At 26.4% G+C, this 12,390-nt stretch overlaps 2 protein-coding genes across 2 annotated transcripts; both read left to right on the plus strand.

The window, feature by feature from the left end:
* Positions 1-2,405: 2,405 nt before the first annotated feature.
* LOC126550243 (uncharacterized) lies at positions 2,406-4,252 on the plus strand. The gene is made up of 2 exons (XM_050201415.1): positions 2,406-2,573; positions 2,659-4,252. The coding sequence occupies exon 2, from the start codon at positions 2,838-2,840 to the stop codon at positions 3,351-3,353; it is 516 nt and encodes a 171-aa protein (XP_050057372.1). The 5' UTR covers positions 2,406-2,573; positions 2,659-2,837; the 3' UTR covers positions 3,354-4,252.
* A 1,446-nt stretch (positions 4,253-5,698) lies between these two features.
* Positions 5,699-12,390, plus strand: LOC114124055 (intraflagellar transport protein 52 homolog). Its single transcript, XM_027987219.2, has 8 exons — positions 5,699-6,043; positions 6,242-6,383; positions 6,451-6,668; positions 7,385-7,505; positions 8,989-9,131; positions 9,311-9,465; positions 11,686-11,955; positions 12,022-12,390. Exons 2-8 carry the CDS (start codon positions 6,244-6,246, stop codon positions 12,283-12,285), a joined length of 1,311 nt encoding a protein of 436 aa, XP_027843020.2. The 5' UTR covers positions 5,699-6,043; positions 6,242-6,243; the 3' UTR covers positions 12,286-12,390.

Raw genomic sequence — 12,390 nt, forward strand, 5'->3', positions numbered from 1 at the left:
AATCATTTATTTACTTGGCTAGAATTTATATATTTCGACAAATAAACATGTCTATTCATAACTGGACTATTTAACAAATTTTCATGACAAATTTTATTAAATTTGTTTTATAAAAAAGTCTTGATTATTAATTTATAAAGAAAATAAATTCTAGCCAAGTAAATAAATGATTGAGATAGAATCAATTTATTTAAAATTTAATTTACTTAGCATTTATTCTTGATATCACATCTTTATAATGTTTAAGTATTATAAATAACTATTTTATTTTAAATTTAAGTTAACTTAGCATTTATTTATGATATCACATGTTTATAATGCTGAAGTCTTATAGATGACTAGTTTTTTTTTACTTAGCAATTTTTTACACGGAGTTCGACGAAGTGTTTTTGTTGGGATATCAGTAGTTTTTTTATAACATATTTTTATGTAATGGCATGTAATATGTAATGTTTTATATTTTTATTCATTTATTTTATTGTTATGTTTTTTTTATTTAATATACTTAATTACTTAATATTTAATTTAACGAATACGAATAATACGATAAGTGAAGACGCGGGCGCCGGGCAACGGCAGGAACCGCAAGTCACAACCACTGCCCAGTGTACGACCGCGACGAAAACGTATACGGAATAGAGGGGGTAATACGGTCTCGTGCGCTGCTGCGTGAAACGTAATAACTAAAAACGGTCGAGCACAATATCTTTTTGCTTAAAAAATACTTGACTTTTTTGCTAATATATTCGTTATTATTCAACCAATTTTTTCGAAAATGACAAAGGTATAATCTACAAATCATGCCCGATCTATTGATACCACAAACAAACCAATCCGTTCATTCATTAGGTCTGTAGCCCTGGCTAAAGAAAACGGGCAAATTTACACACATTCAATGGGCAAACTCTGGCTCGTGTAATATACTACGGTAGTGACCGCTTCGCTTTTTTTTTTACTTAGCTTCGAGCCACTACCGTTGCGCTGGATAAAATAAAATAATATAACTACCTGCAAATATATTATCAGCTGTAGGTAGTACCTAAGCCTAAATTTTCCAATTTAATTTGGTGCCATAAATGAAGATATCTGTCTTACAATTAATTGACTCTCGTTTAATAAAATGGCATTTTGAGCTTTGAAGTATGGACAATTGGACAAATATGAAAGTAATAAAAAAGTTATCTTTTTTATTGCTTTTGGCTTTATACCTTTCTGCTATTCTATATAAAGCTAGCAGATAGTCCTATGAATAGTATAATATCCAGGGTCTTACGTTTAATTTTGATTATTATAAAATTTAATTTGATTTGCAATAAACAGCAATATAATTTCATTCTGTTTATTCAGTTTGTTGTGACTTTAACCATTTTCTGCTTTTTTTCCCAACTGTGTTTAATTATGTTTACGTGTACTACTTGTGGATTGCAATATAATTCGAGATTAGGTTTTTATAAACACATAAGGACTAAACACGAAAAAGAAGAAAAAAGGCATATATTTGTGATAAGTGTAATACATCATTTTCAAAAAAATTAGATCTCATAAAACATTTAAGACATTAAATGCAAAATAACACCTTGAAGAACAAACTTATTTGCTCTTTCAAAGAACGTAATAAAACATTTAGTACATTTAAAACTTACCAGTTACACTTAAATATAACACATATGGTGGGTATTATTAATGAAACATTGAACTTTGAAATATTTGAAGCATAGGCGTAGTTAGCGGGGGGCTTAGCCCCCCCACCCCAGTTTAAATCATAGTTTCCCAAAAACTCGTTAATTTCCGCCCCGGGAAGGCCTAAAGCCCCCCCAACAAATTTTACCACCCTACGCTTATGATTTGAAGGTAATAATAACGTTTACAGTAAATTATATATGATTAAATATTTAATAATTAATAAATAATTTTAACAAAATTTAAACTTCTTACACTACCAATTACTGTCAAAAAAAACAATTATTTTACAATATTTTTACATTATTTATACTATTAGAATTTGAGAAATGGATGTATGAAATTGAAGAAAAACATAAATGTCAATTTGTAAAGAGAACTGTTATGTATTTACATTGTACAACGCACTATCGGTGAACATTATATGATGTTATTGTTAGTTACCTGTATTTATATATATATATATATATTGATAACAATTATGTGCTCCGCCGTCGTGCGTTGATATATTAATAAAGCAGTCATAATCGGTCAATGCGTGTGTCTCATTGTGCCTCCTCAGACCAGTGAAATACTTAACAAGAACGTCAAAAAAAAAAATTAATAATATAGAATATTCATACTATTACTGTCATAGATCATTTTATTCAACGATTTCTGGCAAAGTAAGTAAATTAATAAGAAATTAATATTTAAATAAGCATATTAATTTGAATTAGGGTAAAAGAAGCTTAAAAATGGGGGATCAGTAAAAATAGGAAAAATATGTCCATCATATATTAAAGTACACAAGGACAATCAATTAATAGTGGAATACAGCAGCACTCATTTATGGCACCATAATGAAATTGGCAAATTAAGGTTAACTACAGCTGATAGAGCACAATTGGCAGGTAGCTATATTATTTTATTTAAAAAAAAAATAGTAGGTATTATACTATTGAACCATTTTTACTCAATGATAATACTCTTCAATAGGTAAGTTATCTACGAGCGTTCCAATTGAAAAAGTATTAAATGATGTTCGACATTGTGTGGAAGGAACAGCATTGAAGCGTTTACAATGTTTACATTTAATAGAAAAACGAGATTTACACAACATCAAAAGGGACTACAATATTAACAAATGTTTTACAAAGAGACATGAAAATGATTTTATGAGTGTTAAATTATGGGCCGAACAGTTAGCAAAAGGTAGTAATAATCCAATTTTGTATTTTAAACACCAAGGGCAGGATAATATTGCAACACATTTGGGAAAAGATGATTTTTGCATCATTATTATGACTAATTTCCAAGCTGAAATGCTGGTCAAATTTGGAAATGACAAAATTTGTGTTGATGGGACTCATGGTTTGAACAGTTACAGTTTCCAGCTGTACACATTACTTGTTGTTGACGAATATGGTAATGGGATTCCAGTGGCGTTTTGTTTGAGCAATAAATCTGATACTGCTACATATACATTATTTTTCAAAACTGTAAAAACATTAGTTGGTATTATTAAATCATATGTATTTATGTCCGATGATGAACCAGCATTTCACAATTTATGGTGCTCTGTTATGGGTCCAGTTTCGAAACAACTTTTATGTACATGGCATGTACTCAGAAGTTGGAACAAAAACCTATCTAAAATACATTGTCATGAAAAAAAAAGCTATAGTTTTTAAAACATTAAAATCTTTAATGTATGAAACTGATGAAAATGCATTTAATACTGAATTATTAAAAATATTAAATTACCTTCAAAATGATCTAGACACTGCTGATTTTGGTAATTATTTTGTTACAACATATTGTTCAATGGTTGAAAAATGGGCATTTTTTAATCGAAAATATGTTGGTATAAACACTAACATGTATTTAGGAGCTCTTCATAAAAATTTAAAATATTGTTATTTAGAAGGTAAGCAATGCAGAAGACTGGATTCGTCAATAAATGCACTATTGCTACTAGTTAGTGACAAATTCTTTGAAAGGGTCATCAAAATTACGAAACAGAAAAAGTCATCCAAATTACTTAAAATTATATCTAGTCATAATAAAAGTGTAAATATTTCATCAAACATGATTACTGAAACTGAACCAAATAGATGGATAATTACTTCTGAAACTGAATTGAATTTTGAATATATAATTGAAAAATGTAATGTTATTTGTGATAATTGTATTTTACATTGTGATTCTTGTAATACCTGTGTCCATACATTTAAATGCTCATGCATAGATAATGTTTTATATTTTAATATCTGTAAACATATACATGCCATTGTCAAATTTAATATTGCCATGAATACCAAACATGAAAGTGATGTAATATCCTTACCAGTTATTGATGAAAATATTATACTTGGAAGCACTGCTGGCATATGTTCATCAACATCTTTAACTGATGAAATAAATACAAAAATGGAAATTATAATTGGTATGCACAATCAAGCTGGGGCTTTAAATGAAGAAAACCAAAAACATATTTTAAAACATTGCAATTAAATTATTGAATTACTTACAAATGAATCAAAACCTATACCAACAGATAAAAATACAGTAAACATAAAAAAAAATATTGAAAAGCAACCACGTTTCTTCACTAAAAATAAAAACAATAAACATAAATTCCCTCAATTGTCTTCGAGTGAAGGTAATATAATAAGAAAATCATTACTAAATAATACATGCGATGTTTTAAATGTTCATTCATCTGACGATCACTCTTACAGTGTTAATAAACAATGAATTTTTTTATATTATTGTCGAATTGTTCCTATATTATAAGTGAATTAATGAATCGTACATTATGTGAATTTATATAATTTATTAATAAATATTAAATAATACATACCATTAAATATTTAAATGTAATTATAATAAAATATATTATTTATAATAAATTATAATGAATATGTTATGTTATCGTTTTATCAATGTTATCACAATATATTGGCTGCAGAAAAGGGGCCAAATATAGACAATATTATATTATTAGGTATATGGACACAAACATTTTTTCCTGCGAAGATCCATTCGTGGAAATCACGGACTAAGTCCGTGACCCGTGTCCGTGCCCCAGAGCCCAACTTAGGAATTTTGGGGCCCGGGTCAAATTTTCTAATGGGGCCCCAAAATTAATTATTATCTAAATTCTAAATTATCAACTTAAATTATAAATGCAGTCTTTATGTTATATATAGATTTGTTATATTCAATTTATTTTATATAAGATTAAAAATCAATTACACCATAATAAAGCTACAAAAAATTATTTAATGACTATTAATATAAATAAAACGATGCAATTAAAAATATAAATATAAAAATAAAGAAGTTTTAGTACAGTTTTTAATTCAAACAAATGTTTACTTATATACATCATATACATTATACATTGTATACAAAGTCAAAGTGGCAATGCATTTTTCAACATAGTCAATGTAAATAATAAAAAAATTAAAATAAAAAATAAATAATAATTAAAGAAATAATTTGTTAAATAATTTAAGACAATGGTTTTTTTCTAGATTTTAATTCACCAAATTTTTGGTCCAACTTTATCTTAAAACTTAATAGCTTATTTTATCGATTAGAGAATAATCATAAATTCCATTACGATACGCGACTAACGAAACTACGTAACCACTAACCAGTAATATCATACAATTATTTCAAAATGCCACTTTAATAATTAAATATTAACAGGAGCCCGGGGCCCCAAATAATATCGGGGCCCGGGGCTGCAGCCCCCCTAGCCCCCCCCCTAAGTTGGGCTCTGCCGTGCCCCTTAGATCATATACTATAGTATATGATCTAAGCCGTGCCCCGTGGGTAAAATAATAGAATTATTCAACCTTAGAATTTAGATCATATACTATAAAAAAAAATAGTATACCTACTATATTATATTAGTATAATATGATCTAAGTATTCAACGATCAATGATAACGTGGTTTATTGTTTATTCCAAGTCGAACGATTTAAGCATTTTTCTCATGATACTGATATAAATTTTTTTTTATTATATTCTCCAGTTCATGATTAAAAGTTAAGTTAATTAATCAACTTAATCGTGCTCCAGTTCTCTACTAGACTACGGACATTATAATAAATAATAGTATATTGTATTTTGTATAGTGTTAACATAAGCATAACATAATATTGTATGTCTGTGGTATTCTCATTTCTCAGTAAAGTTCTTGCTTTCTCAATTCTCGGTGAGAACTTTTTACTGTTCTCAGTACTCAACTGTTTACTTCCAGGTTACCCGATTACTCGGCCACTCAAGTCGTCAAGTTAATAATACCAAATACTGTAAATTATCTACAGTATTTTTAGTACTCACTACCTACTCAAGCCATTCTGCCAGGTCAGATTTATTTACTTTTCTATGCACTCTGCAATCGCACTCAGTTGAGTCTATTAACTCACTCATCGTTGTTTTTATTCTTATCTTAGCTATTAGATACCGAATTTTCATTAATTGATATTCATTTTTTGATATCGAATTGATGTAACAATAAAAATAGTAATGAAGTACCTAAATAATTAATTCATTTTTATTTAGGAATGACCACAGAAATTATGAATATGGCAGATAGTAATAGTAATATTATATTATTCGATATGGCTAAAAATGAAATGTTTGATATCAATGATAATTTGAAAATTTTAAGAAGGAAACTGCAACGATCATACACAATTGCTACGTAAGTCACTGAAATATCAAATTAAATACAATTGTTTATCTTCTTATGTTTAAAAAACAATTTGTAGAAATAAACATGAGATCACAGTGGATGTCTTAAATGGTGTACAGTTAGTTGTATTTGGAGGGCCACGTGCCATGTTTTCTGAAGCAGAATTTAATTGCCTTCATAAATATATTGATCTTGGAGGATCTGTATTAGTTATGTTTTCCGAAGGTGGTGAAAAAGAACTACATACAAATATAAATTATTTATTAGAAGAATTTGGTATAATGGTTAATAGTGGTAAGAATATTTATAATTATAAAAAAAATAGGTAATCACTCTATTGTAAAATAAAAGTCTAAAGTACTTTGTCATTGAGTTGGTTACTGTAATGGGTATGTAACATATAATTTAAATTTAGTAATAAATTATTACGTCGAAAACAATTCTGATGGTTTATCTCTATCAGCCTATATTTCTGATTATATTTTATCATTTATGGTGTTCATATTAAGTACTAATATAATTCATCTAATTATTTAATAATTAGTACCTAATACATTATAAATTATAAATTGGTAAAAGCTTAAAATTAATCTAAATATCTTTAAAATGTCAACATAAATAGATAAATGTAATAATATGCCTATTTTAAAATCATGTTAGGTCTAATATTTTTGAATTAAAATAAAATAACTGAAATTGTTATTTTCAGGATAAATATTTATTCTCATCAGAATTTGAACCTAAAATGTCTAAAAAAATTATACTTTAAAATTTTTTTTTTAGATTTTTAGGTGTTAATAAGAACTATTTACAAGAAATATTATATTACATTTTTTAAGCCTTAGTTATAAAATTTAATCATTTTAATAATTTTTCTAAATTTGTGAAAAATTGAACTTCAAATACTTCAAACAAATTTATTGTGTTCTTTAATTAATTGATTCTGTATCTTAGTATCTTACATTCTTACTAACTACTATAAATAACTATTTTATTTTATTTATTTTTAGATTATGTATTACGCACACATTATTATTTATATTTCCATCCTAAGGAATGTCTAGTTAAAGATGGTGTTGTTAATGAAGCAGTTGCCAAATATTTGGATCGAGAAAATGAAAGCACATCAAAGTAAGCTGACAAGTAAATTTTAGTGTGTATATATTAATATTTAATGAAATAAAAGTTTTTCCATCATTATGATGATTCATACGGGATAATCTTTAAGAGAACGTTATATCCGCATGTGTTGCCTCTGTCTTACTAACGTGCATCATAACAAATTTGCATTCAGCGGAACACATTTTTTTATGTTAACTTTAATATTAAAGTAAATTTACCTATCATCAAATTTAAAGGTATAAATATTATCTAGATTGTAGACAATGTCATACGCTTTTATTGATAATATCATTTTAAAGTTGTAATATTTTTACATAGCTATAACACACTTTCCGGGAGGAAGTAATGCGAAAGGTAATGCAAAAAAAAAAAAAAAGCTATGACACACTTTAAAACAATAATATCAATAAAAACATATGACATCGTTTAGATAATATTCTTATCTATACATATTTTGATGATAGGTAATTTTACTCTAATATTAAAGCTAACATCACAAAATGTGTTCTGCTGAACATATATTTGTTATGATGTACATTAGTAAGACACACAAAAGATACACATGCAGGTATAACATCCTCTTAAAGATTATCCCGTTTGAATCATCAAAATAATTATGGAAAAACTTTTATTTTTATTTTTATTAATACTATAGATGACTGGATCAAGTGAATAATTATTATATATTACCTATAATATTATCATAAAGCAATATATAATACAATTTTGTAATATAATCATATAAAAGACTTAAAATTAATACCATAGAATAAATTAAATTAAATTAAATTCTATATCTATACTGTGAAGTACAAAAGAAAGTAAGCTACTTTCTTACATAATATAAATGATAGAGTTCAACTAGTAGAGTCTCAACCTAGTTTTCTGGCGAGGACCTTTAAATTGTATGATAACTGGAACACTCACTGTCTAGTGTCTATATGACTAATGTAAATAAAACTAAGTTTAGGCCGTTTTTACAATGTCTGGTTAAGTTTCCGTTAACGCTTAACAACTGTATTCTAGTGGAAATAAAATATGCTAATCACTGGTTAATCATTTACGGACACTTAACTGTAGACATTAATATAATATTAATATAATTCTATGGCTAGGATAAACCATTGTCAATTCTAAATTCTACTTTCCATGGTATTGTGTTTTTTCATGAGTACATTGACTACATTGTTATAAACTTTTTTATGGTTAAAATTTATAATTATCCATGAAGTAATTTTATTGAACTCCAAATTACTTCATAAATTCTAAATGCAATTACTTGAATAAAATCTATTTAACATTTTGAAATTTAATTGTCTAGTCTATAGTTTATTCATGTTTTATTTACTTATTGGCTATGTTATTGTTTGTAACCTTTTATATTTATCAACTAATAAATGACAAAAAATATCCATTCAATTTTCTTCTTTTGTTTTTAATTTTTTTTTGTCTAGGCTTTTCATAATAATAATAAATAAAAAATAATTTTCAGATGTATAAGTTTTGTATTTCCCTATGGTGCTAGTTTAAATGTTGCAAAGCCAGCTGCTCCTATTCTTACTAGTGGTTCTGTTGCTTATCCTCTTAATAGACCACTCTGTGCTTTTTATTCTGCTTCAAAGTATTCCAACAAAGGTACAATAAACAAATATTTAATAATACACAAATTGCATTATTTTGTGTTTATTAAATTCACTCTTTGCACTTTTTAAGATTAAATAATGTTCATGTAGTTAGTTTGTATTTAATAATTATCTCATTAAAGTGAAAGTAATATTTGTTAATGTAATAATTAAATTAATATATTGTTTTAGTAAAAAAAGGAAAACTAGCAGTCATTGGTTCTGGTCATTTGTTAACAGACAAATATATTAATTGGGAAGAAAATGATAAAATCCGTGAAATTTTGTTTGATTTCTTGATCACAAATAATATAACTTTAAATGAAGTTGATGCTAATGATCCTGAGGTATGTATCGAGCTATTATATTTAAATTTATTTAATTTGTAGTAATTATTTTAATATGCTGTCCTGTTTATAATCCTCCCATAGAAGAATTACTTGCATCAAATTATCAAATAAAAAAAAATTAACCTAATTATTCTACTTGCAATGATTTTTATTTCAGTTAAACATACATTTTTCAATATTGCAAAATAATAAATTATATCTCCAGTATAGTTTTTATTTTTATTGACTATCAATTTGAATTAATTTAAAATAAAATGTGTACTATCAACTTAGTTGAATATTATATTACTATTCCATTTAATAATAGCCAATAAAATTTAAAAAAATTATAGCAAACAAAGAAGTTTGATAATTTTATATTTTCTAGGGTTTTTAACTTGTTATAAATTAAGTATAGGAGGGATGGGCAACTGGGGGCCCGCGCTACATTTTCAAATTACTTCATATAATTTTCAACTGCAGACATAGAAGTGGATTTTACTAAATTGTCTATTGAAAAACCTCATCCTCAAGTATCACATTAAATAATAATTGTAAATATAAATAAATAAAGATAAAAAATAAATGTTAGTAAATTTGAAGGACTTTTTTTTTTGCTTTCTCCTATGCTCTGTGGCCCGCTAGATTTTAAAGTACTAAAAGTGGCCCGCTAGTTACTTTGAGTTGCCCATCTCTGAAGTATAGAATAAAATAAAAAAGTCGGCAAGTGGGTACCGCTCTGCTGTACATTAGGGGGGTGGGGTGGACCTCGGACTAGGGTAGGTTAAATTTGAATACAATGATAGGTATCATTGTATACGAAAAACGATTCTGAACGGAGATGATTTGTCAGTCAAGAATATTTAACGTTAGATATAAATACAAACAATTTTATGAATTTTGAACTACAAAATAATTTGCAAATATTCATGATTTTGACGAATTTTTGTCAAAATTTTAACTTCAAATGCTAATTAAAAAAAATTATGCCTATGTATTCTTATAATTTTTTAATCACTATAAGAATAACATATGAGGCACTTTGTATAAAATTTTCAAGTATTTTGATTGGACCAAAAAAATTTTATCGACAATTCAAAAAAAAATTTTCAGAAAAATTGAAAATTTCAATTGTCTATAAATAGCTCTAAAAAACTCAAAATATTTTGTGAAAATGCCAATTTAAATAACTGGTAAAATTTTCAAGTATCTACGACTTATACTTTTTGAATAATAACTAATATTTAAAATCATTTGAGGATAAATCGTTATCGTTACGCGATTTCGTAAAAATTTAAAATTCAAACGCACATAAAATTTTTCTTATAATGATGTTATGAGTTTTCTCTATAGCTACTTGAAGGAAAACTTATGGAAAACTTAGTGTTATAATTTTAATCCTTAGTTATGAACACAAAAAATTTTATGATTTTTCAACTTCAAAATTACTTGTGAATTTTCGCGTTTTCGACAGATTTCGTAAAAATTTGAAATATAAACGCTTATAAAAAAAAATTATGACTAACGATTTTTAATTTTTTTTAGCTACAATAAGAACAACTCATAAGGAACCTTGTATTACATTTTCAAGTTTTTTTGGTCATCTAACATTTTTTTACCGACATTTCAAAAGAAAAAATTCGCATAAAAATCGAAAATTTCAGTGGTCTCTAAATAACTCAAAAAAAGTCAAAATTTTTTGAAAATTTAACTGTATATAGATAACACTAACATAAACATTAGGTGAAAATTTCAAGTATTTACAGTACTTAGTTTTTGAATTACAACCATATAAAAAAATCGATTCGGTCGAAAACTGGTTTTGCGTAAAAATTCCCATTTTTCCGTTATTTTTTTTTGTTTTTCTCGATTTTTTTGAAAATTGTTGGAAAATGTTTACTTTTTACCTCTATAATGCACTAAGGATATTCACTTATCCATCGGAAACCACCCCCGAAGTTTGAAATTGAAGCATTATTTCGACTAGTTATGCTGTACACAGACAAAAAAAAACATTTATCACTCCGTTCAGAATCTAAAAGAAACCTTATTTTAATCACCATAAGATAAAGGCTATCTGCATAAATTCTCTATTATTCTAAATACATATTATAATATATTCATAACACTTTGTTTTTGACATTATAAATATTTTATTAAATATAGATAAAGACTTAAAGTTAAGATAAAACATTTAATTTTCTACTAATATAATACATGTCATTTTCCTTGTTCAAGACTTCAGATTATAAAATGGTGCCAGATATTGGAATGTTATCATCTCGTGTTCGTACTTGTCTACAGCTTCAAGAAAGTTTGAACAATACTGGTCATTTTTTATTTTCAGCTGACAATATAAATTCCCTTATAGATACTAAATTGTGTTCCTTAAATACCTCAATGTTACCAGATGCAGTTGAAGCATATAAAACATTAAATGTACCCCACAATCAGCTACAACTCATTCCTCCTATGTTCAATGACACTTTACCTGTCTTACAATTTGCTGTAAGTATTACATTTTAAATGTGAAAGCTTATTATTTTTAATAATTTAAATACTATTTATTTTTAGGTTTATCCACCTCCTTTTCAAGAATTATCATCTCCATTTTTAGAATTATTCGATCTTGATAGTATATTTGGTTCTGAAAAATCATTATTGTCAAATTTGGCTAAAAATTGCTTAGAAGCTCAATCTAGTGAGAAAACCATTGGAGATAACATAATTAAATTTATTATTGATATTAATGACAATTTAGAAATCATTGTTCACAGTAATGACTGTAAAGAAATATTACAAACAGTATTTTCATTAATAAATAATTTTAAAAAATAACTATTTTAACTTAAATATGTGCACCTAGATATTATATTTTATTATACCTATCATTAACTTATTATGTATGTAATAAATATTAAAAAGTATTTTTGCACTACAAAA

The sequence above is a fragment of the Aphis gossypii genome, chromosome 2, assembly GCF_020184175.1.
Source record: "Aphis gossypii isolate Hap1 chromosome 2, ASM2018417v2, whole genome shotgun sequence".
Lineage (NCBI taxonomy): Eukaryota > Metazoa > Arthropoda > Insecta > Hemiptera > Aphididae > Aphis > Aphis gossypii.